At 43.7% G+C, this 13,011-nt stretch overlaps 1 protein-coding gene across 5 annotated transcripts in view; it reads left to right on the forward strand.

Annotated features, from left to right (window-relative positions):
* MEMO1 (mediator of cell motility 1) overlaps positions 1-12,242 on the forward strand; it is a 27,696-nt gene extending 15,454 nt beyond the window's left edge. For 2 of the 5 annotated variants that reach the window (XM_015408452.1, XM_015408453.1), the window contains exons 6-9: positions 4,042-4,184; positions 5,236-5,318; positions 9,125-9,229; positions 11,198-11,889. In XM_015408452.1, the coding sequence (XP_015263938.1) occupies positions 4,042-4,184; positions 5,236-5,318; positions 9,125-9,229; positions 11,198-11,329 (463 nt within the window). In that variant the 3' untranslated portion in view covers positions 11,330-11,889. The other 3 variants (XR_001482418.1, XR_001482417.1, XR_001482416.1) reach the window with 3 other exon arrangements.
* The last annotated feature ends 769 nt before the right edge of the window (positions 12,243-13,011 follow it).

Consider the following 13,011-nt stretch of genomic DNA (forward strand, 5'->3'; position numbering starts at 1 on the left):
GAAATCTCTCTCTCTCACTATAGGTGTTGCAAACAGCTTTCTTTGGCTTATGGTATACAAATGAATGTGCACAGTCCATGTGTGTTGCTTGTGTATCAGATATAAAAACATAAATAAGTCTGTCTCATAACACTTATGTGCAAAATAGAAATAGCAAGAGTTATGGAAATAGGGGGGAAGTATTTTTATGCTGCTTAGTGCCAAGTAGAAATTCAGTCTGCTGTGTTCTTATAGGTGTAGTCCTTGATATGATATATATAAAAGCCCTGGCATATTGGCACTTTCCAGATCTCCCATTGGCTATTCTATGCACTCCATCAGCCATTGGTCCATCAACCGCCACTCAAGAGTACTCACATGCCATTGGCTGAGTGCTGGGTCCACTCCTTTCTCCCACCCATTGGCAGGCTGGCCATAAACTGCCAAAACGGTTCTCTCTCCTAACGAAAACACTTCTCCTGCTTGGCTCCTCCATGGCTAGCTGGCTACTGAGGTGGGCCAGCGGCTGTCAAACCATTCTCTTCTCCTCCTTGGCTCACTTTTCCCCTTGGCAACCAAGCTTGGTTCTGTCAGTAAAAAGGTGGGGGAGGAGGCCCTTTTCAGGCCTACTTTGGCCTTTGTGGGAAACTGTGGCCAGTCCTGACTAGGGTTGCCAGCTCCAGATTGGGAAATTCCTGGAGCCAGAGTTTGGGGAGGGAAGAGGCCTCAGCCGAATAGAGTCCACCCTCCAAAGCAGTTATTTTCTCCAGGGGGAGAGAGAGAAATCTGTTGTCTGGAGTTCAGTTGTGATACCAAACGATACCACAGCCAGTGTGGTGTAGCAGTTCGTATTGAGTGCAGTAAAGAAGAAGCTGGAGACCAACTGGTGATGAAGGTGCATAAAGTTTACTTAGAGATAATGGTGAATATTTACACAGAGATATACAGACTGTCTTACAGCATAGCGTGCCTTAGTTGGAGAGAACTAAGTCCCCCACCCAGCTTATCAAGCTGATAGCTTAAATACTAACCCCAGCCAATCACTAACAGGATAAACTAATTTCCTACTCCAACAATGCTAGAAGAGTAACACCTGGTAGTTTAACACCTGGCTGTAATTGCCTTAACCACTTAGCATGACAGCTAAGACTTACACATAGATCATACTGATCTAGATCCAGTAACCAATGTTCCCTCTAAGCTGAGTTAGTGTGAGCTAGCTCACAGTTTTCTAGCCTCCAGCTCACACATTTTTGTGTTAGCTCAGGAAGGATGGCTCCAGAGCAAACTAATTTATGCAGCAGCCAAATCGCTTGCTCACAACTTTAATGCCAGTAGCTCACAAAATAGAATTTTTGCTCACAAGTCTCCAGAGCTTAGAGGGAGCATTGCCAGTAACTGCTTGCTACCTCAACCTAGACATATATCTCAATAGTTCGCACTTCAGAGCAGGGTCTGGCAGACCCAGATTCTTCCTGTGGAAGCTGAATGGGTGATTTTGGACCAGTCACAGACTTTCAGCCTAACCTACCTCACAGGGTTGTTGTGCAGATTGAAAGGAGAAGAGGAGAATGATGTGAGCTGCTTTGGTCCCCACTGCAGAGAAAGACTGTACTTTTCCTCCAGGGGAACCATTGTGGCCAATCTCCAGGTGAGGGCTGGAGATCACTCAGAATTACAACTGCTTTTCAGATGGCAGAGATCGGTTCCCCTGTTTCATTATACCCTGCTGAGGTGGCCACCCTATGACAGCCAGTGTAACGTAGCAGTTAGTGCTTCAAAGCAGGGTCTACCAGACCCAGGTTCTTGCTGTGGAAACTGAGTGGCTGATTTCGGACCAGTCACCCAAGTTCTTGCTGTGGAAACTGAGTGGCTGATTTCGGACCAGTCACCCAAGTTCTTGCTGTGGAAACTGAGTGGCTGATTTCGGACCAGTCACCCAAGTTCTTGCTGTGGAAACTGAGTGGCTGATTTCGGACCAGTCACCCAAGTTCTTGCTGTGGAAACTGAGTGGGTGATTTCGGACCAGTCACAGACTTTTGGCCTAACCTACCTCACAGGTCAGAAGGGGGAGAGGAGAATGGTGTAAGCTGCTTTGGTCGCCACTGCAGAGAAGACTGTACTCTTCTTAGGTAGAGGCTGCAGGGAGGGGGGAGGAGATGGAAAGCTGAAGTCAGAGGGGAAGATAAAGGTAGGTTGATGGTTGGCTGGGAAGGAGATACGGTTGCCACCTCCAGGTTGGGAAATTCCTGGAGATTTGAGGGGTGGATCCCGGAGAGCGTGAGGTTTGAGGAGGGGTGGGACCTCAGACAGATACAATGCCATAGACGCCACCCTCCAAACTAGCCATTTCCTCCTGGGGAACCATTGTAGCCAAACTCCAGGTGAGGGCTGGAGATCACTCAGAATTACAACTGCTCTTCAGGTGGTGGAGATCAGTTCCTCTGGAGAAAATGGTGGTCTCTGGCTCATTATACCCTGATGAAGTTGCCACAGCAAATTGATGCTGAGTGCCCCCAGGCCGGGGTACCCACCCAGAGCCTCTTTTTAGAGCTCGTTTTTAGTTCCACAACGGGCCTTATTCCTAGTCTCAGGTAATTTCTGAGATAGCCTCAGCCCTGTGTCTTCAGGTTACAGAAACTGGAAGTCGTGCTCCAAGAATATCCGTTGTAACTAACCATCAAAGAATTTTGACACTTAGAACGTTATGATTGATCCTAGTAAAAGGTTGTCCACAGTCAGGCTCAAAGCCATCCCCAGAAGCTCTCTGTATCTTGTCCCAGATGCCACTGAACCAGAAAAGCTGCACAGCTCCTTCTGGAACCTGGACAACCAGTCCTACCTCAGGTGAAGCCGCCCACACCAGGCAAGACTGGGGGGAGAGCAAAGCCAGCTGAGAATATTGGAATGGCTAGGGAGAAGGAGAAAATCCCAGGGATGCAGGCGGGTTGAGCAGTCACACTGCAACGGGCTTCCAGGAGGCAGACAGCCCCGCTTGTGACTCCCACTGCTGCAAGAGGCTCAGGGAGGGCTGGTTCGGGTTCATGGGGCTTAGAGGACCCTGGGCTAAGGAAACAACCCCAGGACCTGTCAATCCCGGGTGGCTCCCTCCTGGGAGTGAGGTCTGAGGCTCACCCTGCCTTGGCCTCTCCAAGCAGGTCTCCTTGGGTGGTGGGATGGGTGTGTCAAACGCCAAGGGTGGGATGGGGAGGTGAAGTTTTAGGTGAGGTCAGGGCCAGTAGGACCAAGTGACAGACATGCCTCCTTGAAGGGCAGTTGTCTGCCCCAGTGACCCCTCGGCGGCAGCTGCAGACATTCAGCAGAGGGACAGCTTGGTAGGCCAAGAGGGTGGTGGGTTAAAAGGAAGCTCTGATCAGGAAGCCAAGGAAGAAGAAAGCCTTGAGGACTCATGGGTGGAGAATGGAGTCACTCAGGCAGGAGGAGGAGGAAAAGGGTGAGCCAAACCCTCTCCCCCCCTCTATTCTGAGGCTTGTGGAGCATCTGGAGTCAGGACTGGTGGGACAGCGGAAGGTGGTGTACCTCCTGGGAACACATTGCGGGTGTGACAAAGGTATTATTTTTGTGTTTGGTGTTCCTGTAACAAGAGAGGCGATTGTAGGCGTCTGAGGTGTATTGAAATTGGATTGGCTGAATATGTACTTTTAACCAATAAGAGAAAGCACTAAGGCAGCCAGTCACAAGGAATAACAGTGCACAGGAAGATAATTCCAGTCAAGCATTAGTAAATTACCAAAGCATCAGTCTGGGCAGAAGCAACCCATTCACACTTAATGGTAGTCTAGCCGGAAAAGAAGATCTATTCAGCAAACCTTAACATACATACAGTGAGTTTTGTCAGAAGACCTTCTGGATTGGCACTGAGGATGTCTCATGGAAGTTTCTGGGCCTCACTTTAATACAGAATTTTGAATAACTTGATTAAACTTAAAATAGCATAACAGTGCAAATGAAACATATTTTTTTACAGATAAAGTTTGCTGCTTGTGACAACATCATGTCCTGGACCTTTATAAATATAAGTGTTTTGTTTTGTTTTTTAAGCCATAAGGATGAGTTTACCATTGTTCCTGTATTAGTCGGAGCACTGAGTGAGACGAAAGAACAGGAATTTGGAAAACTCTTCAGCAAATATTTAGCAGATCCTTGTAATCTCTTTGTGGTTTCCTCAGACTTCTGCCATTGGGGTAAGTTGTTATTGGCCATAAAGAGCTGGCTGTATGCACGTATTTAAAACAGGCCACTTTAAACTGAAATACGGTTTGACAAACCTACCCTTTCTACAGAAAGCTAAAATTCAATTTGGCAATTCTAGAAAATTGTCTGAAAGGAGTATTTTCACAGCTTGGTAAAACGTTTCCTTTGCAAACAGAAATAAGAACTTTTTCCTCTGTTATTTACGGGATGCAAAGGATTGTAGAATTTTCCAAATATTTGCATAGCAAATCTGTATTTATGGTGATTGTTGGTCATATTTGCTGCTCTCTCCTTAGGTTAGAATTGCAAAGCCAGCAAAGATTCATGCAGATGCCAACCAAGTTTTGGGGGTGGGGGCAGTGTTTCCTCTAAGCTGAGTTAGTGTGAGTTAGCTCACAGTTTTTAAGCCTCTGACTCACATATTTTTGTCTTAGCTCAGGAAGGATGGCTCCAGAGCAAACTAATTTATGCAGTAGCCAAATCGCTCGCTCACAACTTTAATGCTAGTAGCTCACAAAGTAGAATTTTTGCTCACAAGACTCCACAGCTTAGAGGGAACATTAGAGTTTATATTCTAGATTTTACTGTAAAAATAACTAGTAATACCTTACTATATTTCTATGGAGCTGATAGCAAAGCTGAAGAGCACTGCATTTCTTACAAGCTTTGGTGATTGTGTAGTTAGCCAAGGAAGAGAGAGACGTGCCCTTCATATTTCTGGTATATTAAGTACTATTTGTACAGTGTCAAGTGTACATGATGATTTTCAGAATAACAACAGGTGACAAATCTCTGCACCATGAGTTTACTATATTTCTATGGAGCTGATAGCAAATAGTTGCTTGTTTCTCATTTGGAATTACTCAATTACTGTCCAATTACTCCATTACAGTACTAGCACAGTACAGAATGAAGATTGCTTTAAGAGATTGTTACAGAATTTGTTTTGCCATCTGTTTACCTGCTTTTGTAATTACTTTTTTCATCTTTGCCTCCAGTTAGAAGTTTCATTATTTATTTGTCACAACTTTTGTCTTTAAGGTCAGCGGTTCATAAGTGCTGAAAATGATGAACACCTAGATAAAATGGTAAGTGCTGAAAATGATGAACACCTAGATAAAATGGTAAGTGTTGAAAATGATGAAATACAACTCCAGTTAGCTTCTCCTGAAAATTTTGAATGCATCCAGAATTTAATTGAAGAGTTCTCATATCCCCTTTCATAAAATAAGTACTCTATTATTTGTCAGCTGTCAAGAAAATTCTACCAGATTTTTTGCTACTTGAATGTTGGCTAGCCAATGAAGCGGTCAAGGGCACTCACTAGGGCAGTACAGTAATAAGTCTTCCAATCCCCTCTGTACCCTTGTTTGTCTGAGAGATAAAGCCAGCAACAGCCAATCTGGGCCTGTGGAGCCTTGGAGGGGAAGGAGCAGAGGGGGAAAGAGCTGTTTAACAAGTTTGAGAGGGTTTTAGAGTTTCTTTAGGCAGGGCAGGGATCTTCCCCTTTCTCCATTCACTTCAGGTAGAAGGGGGCTGTTTAGCATGGTGACCTAGTGTGGTACACACTGGTTTAGGGTTCTCATTTGTAGTCTTTCAGTGTTACTTGAAAGCTACGGGGCAGGTGGAGTTATGTAGCTTAAAAAGGCTCTAGTGAAGAATTTAAAAGACTGAGAAGCCTATTGGGAAAGTAATAGCTCTCAAAGGCCAAAGTAATATGGCAGTTATTGGCATTCTCTTCACTGAGAGAGAGGGAGGGGAAGACGCGTGCACACACGTGCACACACAGGTATATATTTTTTTTTTAAAAAAATGGTTGCCAGCCTCCTGAAGATCTGGAATTACAACTGATGTACAGATGACACAGATCAGTTCACCTGGAGAACATGGCTGCTTTGGAGCATGACATTATACCACTCTAAGGTTCCCAAACCCTGCCCTCCCCAAGCTCCACCGCCAAATCTCCAGAAATGTCCCAACCCACAGTTGGCAACTCTAATACATATCCACGTTATAGATACACATGCGATATGTATACAAAAGGAAAAAACTGTATCGCCAAAGCTCAATTTCTCCCTGTTTGTATAAACTTGGTCCTGAACCTTCAGTTTGCTTTCCCCTCACAGTGAAAGAAACCATTTTTTCTTGTATTTGATCTCTGTTCTCCTAACTGTTAAGGATGGTCCAGGTAACAATTGGGTTCTACCATCCCAGAGAAGAGGGTATCTCAGAAGCTCCATCATAGATTACCTCAGAAGTGGGTAGTGGTAGATAGTGCCGAGTGTTGGCTGTCCAGTAAATAAACATATCTCTGGCTTCTTAGGTGTGCTTGGTGATATGATGGGGAATTGTGGTTGCTATGGGAAGTAATCCTTAGTCAACCCCCAAATCATTGGGATTGTGAAAACAGGTGCACTACACGGGGGGGGGGGGGGTTTACTGGCGTCATGCCACCCCAACTTATCACAATCACCCATTCTTCTGCTAGTAGAAGTGGTTGATAGGAGAGAGGAGTGTTTTGCCAGATTCCGCCTCCTTCCTTTTGTCCGTGTTCCACATGACATTTTGATTAGGAGGGTACCTGACAGCAGAGAGTTTCAGGAGGCCACAGGAGACAGCTGGGAGAAGGTGGAGAAGATCTGTCTCCAAGATCCCTGCATTCACAGTCTGTAAGACTGAACCCAGTTGTATTCCTCTTAAGTGGCAGACCAGAATGGAGGAGGGGAGAACCATGTATGCCCGCTTGGGAGGAAGGGCAAGATCTTAAAAAGTAAATGTAAAAGCCATACTCTAAACAACAACGTAAGGATAAATGTGGGGACACCAAAGAGTACTCATGGGAGGGAGTGGAAATACCCCCCCCCCAACATCGTCTCTTGCTTTACCCTCCTCAACGTTCACATTGTGTGTTTTCCTTCTCCCCTTCCCAACCCTTCCAGTCAGATGTATTCCTCCTCATCCACCCCAAACGAAGCCTTTTTAACTTTATCGTGTGTCTTTTGCAGTGAATGCATATGTATTGAAAGTTTGTGAAGTAAATCGCATATAGGTAGAAAAAAATACATGTTAATTTTTCAGGTTTTTCTGCCACCCAGGGATTAACCCCATATATGCTGAAACATCCTTCCTATTCCTAGATAGCCCCATTGTGCTGATCTTGTTCATGTGCAAAGTGGGGCCATCTTGGGAATTGGATACGATATGGTAGGTGATACATAGACTGTATGGCAGTTGTATTGGTGTGTGTGTGTGCATGCTCATCCCTTCTGATTCCTTGACTGATTTCCCCCTGAATCTTAACCCCTCTCTCTGGGCAGTGCAGGTTTAAATCATCAAATGTCTTTCATATTTCAAAGCAGAAATGCTGCTGCAGGGTATATTTGCTATCCAAACATGCACTGGGATCAGTTTCAGGACTTCAAATAAATGACCCAAAACATCTAGGATGCAAGTTGATTTGGGTGTCGTCCAAAGCAGTTTGCTCAACTGCAGTAATCTTTTCTATACAGTAACATTAAAGAAAGATGCAAGGGACGGGGTCCACAAATCTAAAGTTGCCAGCCATTATTTGTGCTCACTACTGACCCTTCCCCAAGTCTTCCATTTGTGCCAGACGATCTGTTGGGAAAGAAATGCTCATGTCACACTGGAGCTGAACAGGCAGACGTACAGTGTGTACCTCAGAAATAGTAAAGGTGCAGAAAAGTGCAACCCAAATGACAGAGTGGCTAGAGATCCCTTCCCTCTGAGAAGGTTAAAGTTTTGTGGCTTTTCAGTGCAATTTTAAGAGAAGCTACTCTTTTAAAGCCCACTGAATTCAGTGGATTTAGAAGGCCGTAACTGTAAGTGGTGGCTCAAGTGGTTAAGACGCTGAACTGCAGGCTGTGGAAGGTCAGTAGTTCGAGACCCGAGTGCCGCATGACGGAGTGAGCTCCCGTCTCTAGTTCCAGCTCCTGCCAACCTAGCAGTTCGAAAGCAAGAAATTGCAAGTAGATAAATAGGTAACACTTCGGTGGGAAGGTAACAGCGTTCCGTGCGCCTTGTCATGCGGGCCACATGACCACGGAAACGTCTTCGGACAGCGCTGGCTCTTTGGCTTTGAAACGGAGATGAGCACCGCAACCCTAGAGTCGGATTCGACTGGCTTTCTAGCAAGGGAACCTTTACCTTCACCTTTAACTCTTATTAAGATTGCACTTTAAGTTAGGAGGGAGGCAAACAGGGACAAGATAGAAGAGAGTAAGAGCGTTTTATCAAGTCGTAACTACGTCAGGGCAACCCCATCCATGGGGCAGTTAAGGCAAAAGAGGAGCAGAGGTGGTTTACCATTGCCTTCCTTTGCTTAGCAACCCCAGTCTTCCTTGGTGGTCTCCCATCCAAGTACTGATGGTAGTCAGCCTTGCTTAGCTCCTAAATTCTCAGAAGCGCAAGCTAATCTGGGCTGTTTGGGCTGCTGGACAATATAAAGGTTTATAACATTCAGTAGTTGTATGGAGAGGTATGAGGGAAATGAGGGGAAATACTAGAAGTTGTGGTTACTTAACGCAACTGATCAACAGTAAGTTCAGAACAGGAAAAATTATTTTTTACACAAAAATGTAGAGTTCAGTGATGGCTGGTACCTTTGGCTTTTAAAATAAGGTTTGACAGATGCACTATTGTGTCTGTCACAGCTAATTTCCCAACTGGTATAGTCCCTTTCTGTATATGATGTGGCAATGTCAAACCCAGTAAAAGTTTTTCTGGATTCATACTAGACAGTACTACGCTTTTTATCTGATGACACTAGATTTTGTTGATAGCTTATCTCCCTACAAGTAAGGCTTTGATTTTTAATATTAGGAAGAGATGAAATAGGTGTGTATTATGGGCAAATGCAGTCCTAAATAATAACTTAGAAGATGTAACTGTATTTTGATATTCTTCTTAGGGTATGAGCATTATAGAGCAGCTTGATCCTGTGTCCTTTAGCAATTACTTGAAGAAATACCATAATACAATATGTGGAAGACATCCCATTGGCGTTTTACTAAATGTAAGTGCTGTTGAATGAATTTCTAATGCAGTAGTTCCCCGACCCTAGCGCATCCTACCCTCTCTTGTGCAAAATTCTTCTGAGGTCTATACAGGCAGATGGGACCTGTGCGAAGGGTATGCTGCACAGTCTGTGGGCCTGCCAGTGAATTAATTAGTTGGGATTATTCCTGACAATTGGTGCAATATTACATGTTAGGATAGGAGGGGAGGCACTGCTTCCTTTGCTAGTGCAAGGGCCGGGAAATTTCCATTGGAGGATGGGCAGGTGGAAAAAGATGGCCAACCCTTTCCCTCGTTCTCTTTTGCAAATGCACCAGCCATCTCAAGTTGTGCTAGAAGCTTCTCCCCACCACCACCACCACCACCACTATTCTGAACTGGGCTTCAGAAGCCTACCTGGCAAGTGGGGGGGGGTGTGTTTTGAGGGTGTTCATAGGAAGAGAATTGGAGGCTCCAGGAGTGATTAGCTGCCCGTTGTCCTTTTTAATGCTGCCTGTGCATCTTCTATTATGTCAATAAATGTCAAATTGAGGAAGTACATTCGTGCAGGAAATCTAGTTTGGTTTTTGTGTTAAATTTTTTTAATCAAAAACATAAGGATTTTAGAGCAATATAGAAGATGGTTTAAAATTTTTGTATGAACTGTACAAACTTAAGCAAGTGTCCGTTTATTTTGCTTAGTTTGCATGGTTCTGTATTTGATTGTCATGTTCAGTCAGCTGTGCAGGGCACTGATGCTCTGTCCCATGACTACCAGATATCCTGCTAGTGTTGTCTTTCTCTTTCTTCCTGCCCCCAAAGTTCAGACTCTCCACCGTAGCTCTTAACCTTCATAGCCATGACGAGCCAACGTGAGCTCTTGTGGCGGCTGCATGCTTGTGCAGAGTTATGGAATGCATCGCACAGCCCTGTCTGTTACCCCCTTCCAAATTATTTTGGAACGTAACATTGATTTTGGACTCCTGCCTGTGGTTGGCTGTGCAAGAGGAGGTTTCTACAATAAAAGCATTGCTTCATGGAAACCTTTTTGTCTGCTCCTTTGAGCCAGGGGGCTGGCCCCCTAGCAATCTCTGCCTGTAGATCTGCAGTAGAAAAGAGCAAGAGTCCAGTAGCTCTTTAAAGGACTAACAAAATATGTGGCATGGTATGAGCTTTCATAAATCACTGCTCACTTCTTCAGATAGATCTGCAGTTCGTTTCAGTTGTTGTTGTTCAGTCGCACAGTCGAGTCCGACTCTTCGCGACCCCATGGACCAGATCACGCCAGGCCTTCATTTCAGTAGAGGTGTATATTGCTCAGGTTGTACTGCTCTTCACAACTAGTCATCTGCTTTCCTCCTACCTCCCATTTATTCATTTATTATTTTTAGATCCCGTTTTTCTTCTATCATGAGGGCTCAAGCAGGCTGAATTCTGGAAGGTTTCCCTAGCAGGCACTATCCATGCACATACCAGCTTATCTTTAGCAAGGCTGCTGTATCATGTACCTTCCAACCATACCCTGTTTCAGGGACTGTGGTCACTGGGGAGCAATGTTTTACTACAGGGATAGCTAAAAGGCTTTACTGGGACATAGGCAGTTCCTCTGACTAAAGAGAACTTAGTATAGGATTTCCTATGAAGGAAGGTGCATTTAAAGACACTCAGGGTAGAAAGAAAAAATGTTCTGAATTAAAATGTTTGTTTGTTTTTAAGTACCCAAGGGTACACTTTTATTGTTTTCCATTATACACTACAAACATATATAGAAACCAACAACATAAAACTACCACTAACAAACATAAAACATATAACAGGAGGCATATTCCATCTTCTATCCTTCAATTATCTAATTATTACATTTCAGATCTCATTATCTATTTTGCTAGCTTATCTTTTCTGCAATGAAAATGTTTGTTAAGAGTAGATGATGCAGTGGCACTATAAAACACCTTGTAAAACTGAACTTTTCACTTTTTCTGTCTAGGCTATCACAGAGCTCCAGAAGAACGGAATGAACATGAGCTTCTCGTTTTTGAATTATGCCCAGTCAAGCCAGTGCCGAAACTGGCAAGACAGCTCAGTGAGTTATGCAGCAGGAGCACTAATGGTCCACTGAACCTCTGACTACTCAGGGATGACACCTGCACACTATGGGGTCCCAGCCTTGCCCTTACAAAGATGCAGTTCCTGGTCTTTGGGTATACTGAAACCTCAAACTAATAGAACTCTTCTTTTTCTAGTAGGTGTAGTCCTTCCTTAGTTACAACTCATTTTAAAATGCTTTCTTGTTTAGGACAAGGGAAGGAAGGCTGGTGTCAAAATGTTGTGACTTCTAAAAACCAGTGGCTATAAAGGTATGGTGCCAGACGGTCCTTACAAATACGACATGTAAAGCATTTACCACATCCCAGATTTGCACTCTGCAGACCTGTGCACATGTACTCTGCTTTCAGAATAGTTTTGCAAGTTGTAAACAGAGAAGGTTGGAAGCTTTTTAATAAAAAAAATGCATTTATAAAAGATCCTGTAATAGAATATAATAAAATCCCAGTATAGTCAATTACTACCCGTGTTGTACAACAGATATCTTCTATTTTAGTTGCTAATAAAGGGCTGCACAAACCAAAATGGTGTGGTTTTAGGTTGTTTTCCATTATTCTCTCTTCCCTTCCTTTCATGTGGAGCTCCATGCTTCTGAGCGCAGCGTGGCTTAAATAAGCCCCCGAAGCCCTCCCATGCCTTCACTTCAAGAGTCTCAGCATCCACTTCTTTCTATGTTCCTAGCATACAGCCTGTCCCCCAGCAGGAGTAGCCCAAGAACACAACTCGAAGAACAGCATCATGTGTGGAGGCAGCTGGTGGATGAATATCATATAGGAGCCACTCTGCATACTTTTCTCTATGCTCACAGGCTGCAAGGTTGCAGCCTAAACTGTGTAAACTCTTGCTTTGCAGCAAGTCAGCATATAAGGTAGGCTATACCAGAAACGGTCAAAACATCATCACAGAACATGAACATGCTGGAGGTTTGGGCACACAGATTAAGTCAAATGCTTAAAGTCTGTGCATTAAGTGTTGTCACAGTTTGTTCAGATACTGATTTTTTGTTGTCGTGTATACAGTATAAATTTGAAAACTTCAAGAATATTTTAGCATCTTCTAATGTAACACTGGGGTACTTTATGCTGTTACAGTTCAAAAACATTTTTCTGGTTTCAAATAAAAATAAACATCCATATTGTATCCAGTTGGGACAGTTTACTTGCTCATTATGATAAAAAATATTTCTTGGAATCGTTTTTTTAAAGTCTGTGTTATGTGGACTTCTTTCCAAGCAAATTTACTTCTTAATAAATGAAAATTTTGGGAGTGTTTTTTGTTGCCAGGTATAATGGTAGCAGCCAATATTTAGTTAAATAGTTGGCTGTAGTTTCACCTTTTGCTGAAAAATGCCTTCTACTGGACCCGTATTTTTCTAACTAAATGTTCACTCCAAGAAAAGGCTTATGAGCAACTTGAAAGATGTTACTAAATAGCTGCTCTTTCAATAGTCACATCTGCCGTTTCTCTGGTACACTGGTAATCGGTCCTGCCTTATTGTTACGGTACTTTCTGCCTCAGAGCATGAGCTCAGACATCTTCTGTTATGTTGCCATTTAAAATCTCTGCTCAGCATTTGCATCTCCATCACTTCCTTATTTATTTATTTTTTGCCAAGGGGACCAACATGTCTGGTTGAACTACTCTGTGGTAGTAGGTTTAATTGCTGCCCCTCCCCTTTCTGCTTTTAATACACAT

Source organism: Gekko japonicus, unplaced genomic scaffold (genome assembly GCF_001447785.1).
Source record: "Gekko japonicus isolate JY-2015 unplaced genomic scaffold, Gekko_japonicus_V1.1 scaffold897, whole genome shotgun sequence".
Taxonomy (NCBI): Eukaryota; Metazoa; Chordata; class Lepidosauria; order Squamata; family Gekkonidae; genus Gekko; species Gekko japonicus.